Below are 14,829 nucleotides of genomic sequence, written 5' to 3' on the forward strand. Positions count from 1 at the left end.
CGAGCCAATAGAGCTAGAGGTCTGATTTTTGGTATATAGGGATAACTTAGCAATACAATTATTTTGACAAAATGTCACGTGACCTTCGTGACCTTTGACCTCAAATATACATATTTGTCCAAAACTCAGTAACCACAAGTGCTACACCCTTCATATTTGGTATGATGGGACACCTTATGACGCCACATATTGTACCTCATTAATTATGCACATATCTAATTTTGAGCGAGCTAATAGAGCAAGAGGTCTGATTTTTGGTATGTAGGGATAACTTAGCAATACAATTTTTTTGAAAAAATGTCACGTGACCTCAATGACCTTTGACCTCAAATATACATATTTGCCCATAACTCAGGAACCACAAGTGCTACACCCTTCATATTTGGTATGATGGGACACCTTATGACGCCACATATTGTACCTCATTAATTATGTGCATATCTAATTTTGAGCAAGCCAATAGAGGTAAATGTATGATTTTTAGTATATAGGGACAGACTATAGGATAGAAATTTTTTGACAAAATGTCATGTGACCTCGATAACCTTTTACGTAAAATACACGATTATGTCAATAAATAAGTAACCACAAGTGCTATGTCCTTTATATTTAGTAGGATGGGAGACCTTATGACAACACATGCTTTACCTCGTTAATTATGCCCATATATAATTGTGGGCAAGCCAATAGAGCTAGAGGTCTGAACTTTGGCATATAAAATTAATTAGCAATACAATGGGGTTTTTTTTCAAAATGTCACGTGACCTTGATGACCTTTGACCTTGAATATGCATATATATGCATAACTTCATAGATCTAAACATATACACTCCAGTGATACTTCTTAATGACCTCATTTCCCTGCCCCATCAAGACTAATACTCCTATTACAAGTGGGGACTATGTCAATGTCAATGACTTGTTACTTCTATACAGAATATTATCTCACATAGTGAGTGTCTGAATATTATTCTGAATTGTATTCCAAAGCACATTCTGAAAGGACTCTTCTGAATATACAGAATATTATCTCACATAGTGAGTGTCTGAATGTTATTCTGAATTGTATTCCTAAGCACATTCTGAAAGTAACTCTTCTGAAAATTTCACATTCTTTGCCACTGCACCATCTCCCTAATACATACTGGTGACCCACGTGTCCACTCAAGTCTCACTTTGATTAAAAACAGCACCCTCACATGGGCATTTTCAATACAAGGAATGCCCCTTTGACCATATATGGGCATATTTAGATTACAGGTGACTGTATACCTTTAAATAGAGTATTAACAACTAGTCTTGTGCAATCATTCTGTACTTTTATGAGGATTCTTGGAGAAAAAAACAATAAAATCTATAATTTTATTTGTGCAATTTACAGGAGTGGATACAGCCTGTTTTGCAGTATACTGATGCACAATGACCTGTCTCACATCCCTAGCCAGGAGAGAATGGCAGAGTGCAGCAAACGATGGAAAACTCTCACACAGGAAGAAAAAGATGCATATCAGCTCAAATGCAACCAGGTAAGCAAAACGGCTTATTTGCATGTTTTGATGATGGTGCCAGGTGGTACCCTGAATTTGCATATCCAGGTTAAGAGGGTTGTGTTTGATCATTTATAAATTTGTCAACACAGCAAGACAGAGCATCTAATACCTGAAGCCTTACATGATTATTGATGGTAGCATCAATTTCATTAGTATTGTCAATTCTCTGGAAAACGTTCAGGATGAAATATTTTTATGTGCCATTTTTTCATTAGATTTGATGATTTAGTGAGTATTGTTTATGTAACTTAAGTAAGAATAGTGCAACATAAGCTGTATTCAAGTACTGTGCTTTGGATCTCAATCTACATTTTGGTTTGAAATGTCAGGATTGACCTGTCAGCAATAGTCTGACATGCTCCACTTATTACAGTTCACTGTGCAAACATTTCAAAACCGGAAGTACGGTTCTTTCATCAGTCAGTTTGACAGTTGAACTTTCCCATTACTTGCTAGCTCCGCTCACATTTGTGTTAAAAGGCAGTTGACATGTTCCAATAAATAAATATGACTTCAACTATTTTTAGAATTTCCAAGATGAAATTTTTTTGCTTTTAGAATGTTTATGGAGATACATGTCTCACTGACAGGGTTAAATTTATTTTGAATATGTTTGTTATGAACAGGTACATGACTTTGCATGGTTTAATTGGTTGACTACTGATATCTCATATATCTCAAAAGAGCAATGTGTATAAAATGAAATCCTCCATTTGTATACCAATATTTTGTTTATGAAAATTTATCACAATCAGAAAAGGAGCAAAGTTCTTCTTTAAAATACGTGATTCATAATTAAAATTTAAAAAAAAAAAAAAAAAGTATTCCCATCAAATAAACATCCAAACAATTTATGAAACAGGTGGGAGCGAGATTTAGTAATGGGGAAATTATTCCACCATTTATTCCAGATGTAATTAATATTAATCTGTGTATTACACTCATAATGTACCTGGCAACGCTGAGCCAATGGACAATGTTTGTCCTACTGTTTGAATTTATTAAAAGTGCGCACATTCAAATCCAGTCAATTATCATTCCAAGAGTTCCACTTTGCTCTGCATGCCAGAGTGACGCACTCCGCCGACGCTCACAAGTTTTCCTTGACGCAAGGAAATTCAATAAACATACAATATTGTAGGATTTGCGTATAAAAATTCTTGACTTGAATCAAAGAGCCCAGAAACGCTGTGTATCAGTAGCACCCTCTCAAATCATCATCTTTTTTGTAAACTTACATCTTATGGTTTTTTTGTCATACATTTGTTTGCTTGTCAGATGCAGCAAAATTGACGATGTAAGCATTTGTTACGATGACGTGGTTGGTGACCGAAATAATTCTCATAATTTTGTTCTACTTATTATACTGTGTATCATGATGTTATAATTTGCCATCACGTGATAGCAAATCTGGACAGTAGCTTGTTGAATTTTCTTTGCTGAATAAATCCCACAAATATCACCGGTAGCTGTGACACCATGGAAGAATAGCTCACCTGGAAGTTTGATTGGTTCTGTTTTGAGAGACAAATATTGCATAGTGACAGCTATGGTAACTTCAATGACATGTCTTGGAATGTCTTGGTTGTTTCCAGGCATTATACCAGGCATGAATTTAGCTGGAGTCTTGACATAATAACTATAATTTGACACATTGAACAACCATAACAACTGTATACTGTACAGAGGAAATGTTGTTTTATTACTGGAGGTAAAATACACAGTTAATGTTAGTCAAACCTGTTGTTATTTATTTGTTCGTTTTCAAGACAATTTTATCAGTATCACAAAGTCTAAATTAACAGTATCGGAATAAGATAAGAGGAGTGTTTAATGTAACTCGTTTGTGACATGTCAATGTAAATTTGAAACTTTTTGAAATGTTTCAGTTAGCCAGTAAAACAGGCAAAAAGATATTCATATTGTTTAAAATAAATGCACCTGGTCCCATCCTATGTGTGGTAGAAATGTATGGTAAAGCTTGCCTGAGGGTGGCTTTGAATGCATTAAACTTACAAACATACATGTACCCCATAATATAATGTAAATTGTACTACAGCTTAGTATTGATCCAGCAATCTTTAATCTTGCCCAAAGAACGCCAGCAGATATATTCTGTAATTTTTTACCTCAATTCAAGAGAAGATCAAACCATGATGTGTATTTGTTTTGTCAATACAGTTTTTATCGGTAATTATCTTCAATCACAACATGCATGAAGTGTTTAATCACAATCAATCACAACCAGAGCTAATAAAAGTGTCAAGGATAACAAGTAAAATGGATCTTGCGGCAGTGGTTAAATTAATCTCCTTAATTTTCATATCATGTTTTGGCATTAATGCCATCAGGTTCTCTGATAGCTCACATTTTGATTTTGTTAATGTCTTCCATGAGCGTATTAAATGTATCATTCAGAATTCTATTGTTTTGAGGTTGGAGATGATATTCAATCGAAGAAAACAAAAGCTTGAAAATGTACAGAATTTTAATCAAACCTCGATTAACTGTAAATATGAACTGAATATAAAATTTTGCAAAGACTGTGGATAAGTATCAAGGCTTGAGAGTTAATTTTGGGAAGTTCAACTGTGTTGTTATGTAATCCTCCATAACTTCCAAATTAAATTATGTGAATTATAGTCGATTATTGCTTGTACAGCGTAATATCGTAAAGCCCTATGTACAAACATAATTACACGTTAATTTCAGCTTTCTGCAAACCCTGTGATTCTAAAAGCAGTAGCAGAATTTATTATTGCAGCAAGCCTAGAAATAAATCAGGATCTTTGAAAGTTAGCCTACCTTGTCTAAGGTGTAAGGTGCATTGTTGAAGGTTCAGGAAATTAAAAGTTTCATCACAATAATGTGATAAGTTGCCTCAAGCAGATGCTAAGATTAAATAGACTTTCACTTACATACATCAGAGAATTATTGATTCCATTTTTCCAGGCGTGATTAAGCGTTTTACCTGTCTTTCCTCTTTTCATGTGAAAACACCATTGCGTACTCCCACAGACACAGGCAAATTTTTTTAAAGTGGTTTTAAAATTAGATGTGCGGTTTGAACCATCACAAAAGAGTGCCAAAAATTACCAATTCACGGAGCTTGTATTTATGCATTCTCTGTAAAAATGGCTCAACCTTTGATGTAAATTTGATTATTTGATTTTAAGAACATTTGGTTGATATCCAAATTTGACAGAATATCAAAAGGCTACATCTCTGTGATTAAGATGGGGTTTGACAGCACATGACGTCAGAACCCAGCTAACGTCACATGATATTGCCACTCGACCCAGGAGAGACAGGATATGATTCCTTGCCGTAATGATTCCAGATGAGGTCACATTCATCAAATGACTAGGAGCAACCACACACAGCAGGTGTAACTTTGACTCCGTATCCCTAGCAACCGAACTCCAGCCAGGCTAGAAGACAAGACTTATTCCAGTGTTGCCCTGGCAACAATTAAAAATCAAATTAGAAACGAAGTGAACACATAGGTTAATAATAACAATGTTGAAATTTGCATTCTGATAGGTCAGTATTTTATAATATTTAAGTGGCTGTGATGTGGAATAGTTAATTGGCTATGAAAAGAACTGTTAGACAACATAATCAGTGGTTAGTTGGCCTGTTAAAGGCTTTTGTGAACAAACACAGTTGAATGTGAGGCTTTTAATGCACTATCTTGAATTGGTTAAATCAGTGCAGTTCGGGCAACACGGAGGTAGGCATTTATTTGTGGATATTTTTGTATGTGTGTATTGGTGCATTTTCTGCAAACAGGTTTAATTATTCCGTAAGACAGTGATGTGGTTTCTCAACGTACAATGTGATCTGTGACTGCCGGGCAAATATCTGTGAATTGCCTTAGCTGCTGGGAGATTTAGTCCGTGGGCTAGAGGGGGTCTACGTGCACCCCCCCCACAGGATAACAAACCTGTATTTTTCAGAACCCTTGGGATCCCTAGAATACGAAATGGAATTTAACAGGAAAAATATAGGGACGCAATAGCTGTTATGGTCATGTTTTGAAGGGTACCGCAAAATCACGATTTTCCAAGCCAAATGCATTTTCGTCAAATCTGTCTTCTTGTAAGTCATGTGCTGAGCTCATTTTTTAACATAACCTCACTTGTTTGGTATCATTAGAAAGGGAATTTATTCTTCTTTAAGATGACATATTGCATTATGCAATATCTTCTACAGTTTTCGTCAAATATAACCAAAACTTACCCCTTACCCCAAAATTTAACATTGCAAATTACAGTAAAACTCAAATTCTACCAATTTTTTAGCTGGGCATAATAAAATATGCATTGCTTTGTCTGCAATCTGTTTTATTTGATACAGGGACATGTCAGAAATATGAAATAGACTTTTAACAGAAAAATATTGGGAATCTACAGCTGTAACAGTCATATTTTGAAGGGTACCGCAAAGTAACAGTGTTGCAGATTTGCATGCATTTTTGTTAAAACTGTCTTCCTATAAGTTATCTGCTGAGCTTGTTTTTGGATATAACCTGGCTTGTTAGGTATCATTAGAAAGATAATTTACTAATCTTTGAAATGACATATTGTAACATGCTATATCTTGTGTAGTTTTCATGATATATAACCAAAAATTACCCCATACCCCAAAGTTTACATTGAAAATTTCAGTCATAGCTAAAACCAAATTCTACCATTGTTTTAGCTTGACACAAAAAATATGGCCGTTTTTGCTATGAAATCTATTTTATTTGGTACAGGGACATGTCAGAAATATGAAATAGACTTTTAACAGAAAAAATATTGGGAATCTGTAGCTGTAACAGTCATATTTTGAAGGGTACCGCAAAGTAACAGTGTTGCAGATTTGCATGCATTTTTGTTTAATTTGTCTTCCTATAAGTTATCTGCTGAGCTTGTTTTTGAATATAACCTGGCTTGTTAGGTATCATTAGAAAGATAATTTACTAATGTTTAGAATGACATATTGTAACATGCAATATCTTGTGTAGTTATCATGATATATAACCAAAACTTACCCCATACCCCAAAGTTTACATTGAAAATTTCAGTCATAGCTAAAACCAAATTCTACCATTTTTTTAGCTGACACAAAAAATATGGCCGTTTTTGCTATTAAATCTGTTTTATTTGGTACAGAGATATATCAGAAACATGAAATAGACTTTTAACAGAAAAAATATTGGGAATCTACAGCTGTAACAGTCATATTTTGAAGGGTACCGCAAAATCATAGTGTAGCAGATTTGCATGCATTTTTGTTAATTTGTCTTCCTATAAGTTATCTGCTGAGCTTGTTTTTGGATATAACCTGGCTTGTTAGGTATCATTAGAAAGCTAATTTACTAATGTTTAGAATGACATATTGTAACATGCAATATCTTGTGTAGTTTTCATGATATATAACCAAAAATTACCCCATACCCCAAAGTTTACATTGAAAATTTCAGTCATAGCTAAAACTAAATTCTACCATTTTTTTACCTAGACATATAACATCTGGCCATTTTTGCTATTAAATATATTTTATTTGGTACAGAAACATGTCAGAAATATGAAATAGACTTTTAACAGAAAGAATATTGGTATTCTATGGCTGTAACAGGCATATTCTGTGGAATACTGCAAAATCACAGCAGTGCAGACTCATATGTGCTTTTGTTAACTTTGTCCCATTGTAGGTCTTCTGCTGCGCTTATTTTATTACATAACCATGTTTATTTGGTATCATTAAAAAGCTAATTTACTACTGTTTTAAATGACATATTGTTATATGCCATGTCTGATATAGTTTTCATGGAATATGACGAAAACTTACCCCATACCACAAAGTTATATCGAAAATTACTTTCGTAGCTATCGTCAAATTCTACCCATTTTCTAGCTAGACATAACAAATAAGGCAATGCTTTATATCAAATCTTTTTATTTGGTACTGAGGAATGTCAGAAATATGAATAGACTTTTAACAGAAATATATTGGGACTCTACAGCTGTAACAGTCATATTTTGAAGGGTCTCGCAAAATCACAGTATTGCCAACTCGCTTGCTTTTTCGTTAAATGTGTCTTCTTATAAGTCATCTGCTGAGCTTGATTTTTGACATAACCTGGCTTGTTAGGTATCAATAGAAAGGTAATTTACTAGTCTTTAAAATGACATATCGTAATATGCAATGTCTTGTTTAGGTTTCATGAAATAGGACCAAAACTTACCCATACCCCAAGGTTTACACAGCAAATTACTGCAAATCTGAAACTCTACCTTTTTTACAATTTATTAACTTTATATACCAAAGGCAATGCTTGTATGCAATCTATGAAATCTGTGTTTTGTTAAAAAAGTATGTCACAAATATGAAACTAACTTTAACAGGAACATAATATGATTTTGTAGCCTTTTGGATCATATTTGGAAGGGTACCCAGGTATCAGGGCAAATTTGCCGAAACACATACATTTGCAATATATGGGTTCCCCCTCCAAAAATGATCCAAATGGCTACTAAATTGTATCATCTTCCCGTTATAAGTTAATTTTATACTTGTGACATACTTTTGTAACAAATAAATCAGATTTTAAACAAGAATTGCCTTTTGTATTATGTGCAGCAAAAATGGTAGAATTTAAGATAAGCCGTAATTTGCGATTTGAACTTTTTGGGTATGGGGTAAAGTTTGACCATATTCCAGGAAAACTATGAGTGACATTGTGTATAACAATATGTCATCTTAAAGAAAAATAAATTGCCCTACTAATGATACCTCACAAGCCAGGTTGTGTCACAAAATAAGTTCAGCAGATGACTTACAAGAAGAAGAATTTAACAAAAAAGGTGCCAGTTTGCGGTACTGCGATTTTGCATTTCCCTTCAAAATATGGCTGTTACAACCATACAGTCCAAATATTTTTTCTGTTAAAAGTCTATTTCACATTTCTGACATGACCCAGTACCATATACAACAGATTTAATACCGAAACAGAGCTATTTTTATCATGTCTAGCTAAAATTCACGGAATTTGATCACGTTATGTATGACAGTACTTTCAATATAAACCTTGGGGTAGGGGTACGTTTTGGTCATATTCCATGTAAAATATACAAGATACTGCCTGTTACAATATGTCATTGTAAAGAATATTCAATTACTTTTCAATGATACTAAACAAACCCAGTTATAATCAATAACAAGCTTAGTAGACGACTTATAAGATGACAGATTTAACAAAAACACATACGAATCAGGAATACTGAGATTTTGCTGTACCCTTAAAAATACAGCTGTTACAGCTATAGAATCCTAATATTTTTTCTGTTAAAAGTTCATTTCATATTTCTGATATGGCAAAATACAAAATAAAACAGATTTTATACAAAAAATTGTCTAATTTTTTATGTCTGCGTAAAAAATTGCTTGAATTTGACAGTAGCTATGACAGTAGTTTTCGATGTAAATTTTGGGGTATGGGGTAAGTTTTGGTCATATTTCATAAAAATCTGTACAAGATATTGCATGTTACATTATGTCATTTTAAAGACTAGTAAATAATCTTACTAATGATACCTAACAACTTACATTATTCTATAAGAAGCTCAGCAGATGACTTAAAAGACGATAGATTCAACAAAAATGCACACAAGTCAGGAATACTGAGATTTTCCTGTACCCTTCAAAATCTGACTGTTACAGCTGTAGATTCCCAATATTTTTTCTGTTAAAAGTCTATTTCATATTTCTGATATGTTCCTGTACAAAATCAAATAGATTTCATAGCAAAAACGGCCATATTTTTTGTGTCAAGCTAAAAAATTGGTAGAATTTGGTTTTAGCTATGACTGCATTTTTCAATGTAAACTTTGGGGTATGGGGTAAGTTTTGGTTATATATCATGAAAACTACTGAAGATATTGCATGTTACAATATGTCATTCTAAACATTAGTAAATTATCTTTCTAATGATACCTGACAAGCCAGGTTATATTCAAAAACAAGCTCAGCAGATAACTTATAAGACGACAAATTTAACAAAAATGCATGCAAATCTGCAACACTGTGATTTTGCGGCACCCTTCAAAATATGACCGCAACAGCTGTAGAGTCCTAATATTTTTTCTGTTTTAAAAGTCTATTTCATATTCTGACATGTCCTTGTACCAAATAAAATAGATTTCATAGCAAACCAAGCCAGATTTTTTGTGTCAAGCTAAAAAATGGTAGAATTTGGTTTTAGCTATGACTGAAATTTTCAATGTAAACTTTGGGGTATGGGGTAAGTTTTGGTTATATATCATGAAAACTACACAAGATATTGCATGTTACAATATGTCATTCTAAACATTAGTAAATTAGCTTTCTAATGATACCTAACAAGTCAGGTTATATCCAAAAACAAGCTCAGCAGATAACTTATAGGAAGACAACAATTTAACAAAATGCATGCAAATCTGCTACACTATGATTTTGCGGTACCCTTCAAAATATGACTGTTACAGCTGTAGATTCCCAATATTTTTTCTGTTAAAAGTCTATTTCATATTTCTGACATGTCCCTGTACCAAATAAAATAGATTTCATAGCAAAAACGGCCATATTTTTTGTGTCAAGCTAAAACAATGGTAGAATTTGGTTTTAGCTATGACTGAAATTTTCAATGTAAACTTTGGGGTATGGGGTAAGTTTTGGTTATATATCATGAAAACTGCACAAGATATTGCATGTTACAATATGTCATTTCAAAGATTAGTAAATTAGCTTTCTAATGATACCTAACAAGCCAGGTTATATCCAAAAACAAGCTCAGCAGATAACTTATAAGACGACAAATTTAACAAAAATGCATGCAAATCTGCAACACTGTTACTTTGCGGTACCCTTCAAAATATGACTGTTACAGCTGTAGATTCCCAATATTTTTTCTGTTAAAAGTCTATTTCATATTTCTGACATGTCCTTGTACCAAATAAAATAGATTTCATAGCAAAAACGGCCATATTTTTTGTGTCAAGCTAAAACAATGGTAGAATTTGGTTTTAGCTATGACTGAAATTTTCAATGTAAACTTTGGGGTATGGGGTAAGTTTTGGTTATATATCATGAAAACTACACAAGATATTGCATGTTACAATATGTCATTTCAAAGATTAGTAAATTATCTTTCTAATGATACCTAACAAGCCAGGTTATATCCAAAAACAAGCTCAGCAGATAACTTATAGGAAGACAGTTTTAACAAAAATGCATGCAAATCTGCAACACTGTTACTTTGCGGTACCCTTCAAAATATGACTGTTACAGCTGTAGATTCCCAATATTTTTTCTGTTAAAAGTCTATTTCATATTTCTGACATGTCCCTGTATCAAATAAACAGATTGCAGACAAAGCAATGCATATTTTATTATGCCCAGCTAAAAAATTGGTAGAATTTGAGTTTACTGTAATTTGCAATGTTAAATTTTGGGGTAAGGGGTAAGTTTTGGTTATATTTGACGAAAACTGTAGAAGATATTGCATAATGCAATATGTCATCTTAAAGAAGAATAAATTCCCTTTCTAATGATACCAAACAAGTGAGTTATGTTAAAAATGAGCTCAGCACATGACTTACAAGAAGACAGATTTGACGAAAATGCATTTGGCTTGGAAAATCGTGATTTTGCGGTACCCTTCAAAACATGACCATAACAGCTATTGCGTCCCTATATTTTTCCTGTTAAAATCCATTTCGTATTCTAGGGATCCCAAGGTTCTGAAAAATACAGGTTTGTTATCCTGTGGGGGGGGTGCACGTAGACCCCTCTAGCCCACGGACTATAGCTGCTGGGAGATTTTGTATCGGGTTCTCCGATTATTCAAAGTGTCAAAACCCTAGTTAAATTTTCTAGAAATCTTCCATGCAGGACTGCAGATTTTGATATATTCTGGTGCTAGCTTGATGTGGTTGACTTGCAGGCAAACTTTTTTGATTCAGCATTTATTTGAGATGGTGTGCTGTGTGCCCATAGAATTCATAGAAGAGCAATGCTAGATAAATTTTTATAGATGGTCCCAGGGAATAATGCTGTTGATTTTGATGTCTTCAGTTTTAGCTTTACCTTGATGTTTGACTTTAAGTGGAAAGTTTCTGTAGTTCAAGTGATATTCTATGACGTACCATGGAATGTTGTGGATTTTGATGTTTTCTACGTTTTGATTGATTCACTTGTGATATGAATTGTGATATGAACTTGTAGACAACAAACTACTGTATGTCAGAATGTCAACATTCTTTTATGCACAGAGATGTAATTTATCAAAGAATTATAGTATTAATCATGCAAATTACATTATTCTTTATAATTTTTTTTTTCCAGAGTGTAATTCTGCTTCATTGAAACTCAAACAGCTTGTGTCTTTTAGAATTAAATTAAATTCCACGTCGCAAGTAGCAAGTTATTTGATTTCTGTGTCATACTGTATCATATTTCCTTTGTTATATCATAATTAAAGCTTGCATATTGCCTCAGAGTTGTTTCGTCGAAGCATGCTTTAATAAGTGGTTGTTATGATTACTTTGCAGAACAAGCAGCAATATACGGAAAAGTATGAACAATACCTAGAGGTAAGTCTACTATGTTTTTCAGGCATAGACTTTTTGCATCAAATTTAACCTTTTCATAAGTGTTTGGTGAATTTATCATAACGTTACAATTACTGAGTATGGAGAAGCAAGTTATTTAGAAATATAATGAAAATGTTGTATTTTCAAATAAGTATGTGTGCTTTATCTTTCTACTTTCTCAACAGTTTTTCAGGGTAGAGCATCATGACCAAAAGCACAGATTATACTTTTGTTTAGTGAAAGTTATTTTGAAAAATTCAACAAATCTATGTGTCAGGATTTATTTTGACTTCAGTGTACAAAATCTGTGCGGAGAATTTGATATACAATATTTTAACCCTTTAACGACCATGGTTTAACCCAAACCCAATGTCGTCACTGGTGATTATGGACAGGTTCACATGGAATTGGGGGTGAACAGGTTAAATGAAAACCATGGAAGTAATAGTTTTTGTATTTGTATCATGTGTTGCAAACTTAAACTTTGCAGGAAGGGTACAATCTTTATTTGATTGAATTGCTGTCTTGGGAACCTGAACTAGTTACTCCTTGAGTATTGTCAATAATGTCCATGAATATGGTCAAAGATTTACCATGATGATGGGGAGTGAATGACAAGTCATGTTTTGTTTCTCTCGTAGAGCCTACCTGAAGAAGAACGTGAAATCCTTCGGCGAGAACAGAAAGCCAAGCAATCCAAATCCCAAGCTAACGATCTTGCCAAAGCCCCTGTGAGTATGAATATATTCAATCAGTCAGTCTTAGAGGTACATACATGTAGGAATGATTTCTTAGTGACTGTTGACTTCTCAGAACAGAGTTTGATTGATAGATTTTTCCGAGTACACGATCGCAGCTAGGAATAGAATAAAGAATCTCAAACGATGTAATAATGATTTAGTGAATGTGAGTGGTTTCCATTGATGTAATGAGATGAAATGTCAAGTTGATGAAACAGAGTCATGATCTAGGAAATGTTGGGTCACTTAGAAACACGGCAAAGAAGCAGTGATGAATGCTTGTTTTGTCACTATGACAACGTTGATTGCATAGTAAGATTATTTCAGTGATGATTACATTTCTGTCAGTTGCCTGTGTCTTATGAAATGAATGTACTGCTGGGTACGGACGCCTTGTCAGGATTAGCCTGCCATAAATTCTTTGTGGGTTTTATTTGCCACTCAATCACAGCAGAGCTGTTACAAATATTAGCCATCATTACCAATTGAGAGGTCAGAATCTGTCATTTATCAAGATCTATATCTACTCTGGCATTCCTGCGGCGGTCACATTTACATTCCCACTCAAAACTTTTCATTCATCATAGTGTAATCTAGCATTCCTATGAAAGTACATTTAAATGTCAGTCATGCGTTATATGGTTGACATTTTACGTAATTAAATTTGTGTCTGGCTGAACATATTTGAACAGGAATAGTGTAGGTCAGTAAAGATTGATGTTCCAAGCCTTGTGTTTCCGTTCAGTGTTTCACAGACTCCTCTGTGTGTGTGTGTGTGTTTGTGTTTGTGTGTGTTTGTGTGTGTGTGCTCATGTCTGTCTATGACATTTTCAGAAAAATTGAGAAATTCAACTCTTTATGCTACTGCTGCCATCAGTTGGTATACGTAACGGTCTTTCAAAAACACACATCTAGATTGAAACATTTTAATGGCTATTGATTGAAGGACTTATCAAATGGAACTGATGGAGGAAAATTTGATGTGCAGTTTATCAAAAATTTGACCTATGATAACCAGATTCAAGCTGGTTATTGTGAAATTAATCCTTTAGGAGTAAAAAGAGTAGGGGTCAATCCTACATTGAACTGATATTAATGCTGTGTATAACTATACACTGAGAATTGCCCTCTGCATAGCTTCTAAAGTTGTTGTATTTCTTACATTTTACAAGACACTGAAAATTGAGAAGAAGCAGCTTTGGTGAATGATATCAAGCTGCTTGCACTGGTTTTCAACCCTATCATCATTGTGTGTCTGCCTAAACCCATTGTTATCAATAGTAATATCTTATTCTCAATATTTTCAGTGCCTTTGTACAAAGTGATGTAAGATATATCAAGACTTCAGAACCTATGTACAGCAAGCAGTTCTCAGTGTACAGATGCAGATAGTGCCAAAGTCATTTTTTTGCCTTTTTTAGCATATTACACCAACAACTTTTACAGATTTAGGCAATTATTTTTTTAATTTCCCAAAACTTTTGGTCAAAACTTGTAGCACATGAAAAGTTATGTGCACTTGGTCTAAATCTATCAAAAAAATCACAGAAAAATTCATAAAAATTGGTAAAATGTTACACTGAAATTTTGGTGGGAAAAATTACAGCACTCAAAGGGTTAACTTCATATTGCTTACATCCTGTTCCACTCAAATACCAAGATTCACTTTGTTCACTGAAAGACTTTTGCATTATTGCTTATCCTAGTGCCCTGATCGACAAAGAGGCCATCAGTGCTGTCTTTATCTACTGTAACGAAAAACGAGAGAAGTTTCAGAAAAGTAACCCTCAGATGTCCAGCACTGAAGTAAATCGGACTCTGGTGCAAAAGTACAATCAACAGTCAGAGAAGAAGAAAGTAAGTTCTGTAAACTGTTTGCCCCCCCACTATTCCCTATAAGGAGGTCAACAATTACCGTTG

General features: G+C 33.9%; 1 protein-coding gene across 5 annotated transcripts in view; it reads left to right on the forward strand.

Moving 5' to 3' along the window:
* LOC139115753 (nucleolar transcription factor 1-A-like) overlaps window positions 1-14,829 on the forward strand; it is a 39,264-nt gene that overhangs the window by 16,875 nt on the left and 7,560 nt on the right. For all 5 annotated transcript variants that reach the window (XM_070678083.1, XM_070678084.1, XM_070678082.1 and 2 more), the window contains 3 exons: window positions 1,382-1,526; window positions 12,128-12,169; window positions 12,811-12,900. In XM_070678083.1, coding sequence (XP_070534184.1) covers window positions 1,382-1,526; window positions 12,128-12,169; window positions 12,811-12,900 — 277 coding nt within the window. The remainder of the gene's footprint in view (window positions 1-1,381; window positions 1,527-12,127; window positions 12,170-12,810; window positions 12,901-14,829) is intronic.

Source organism: Ptychodera flava, chromosome 17 (assembly GCF_041260155.1).
Source record: "Ptychodera flava strain L36383 chromosome 17, AS_Pfla_20210202, whole genome shotgun sequence".
Lineage (NCBI taxonomy): Eukaryota > Metazoa > Hemichordata > Enteropneusta > Ptychoderidae > Ptychodera > Ptychodera flava.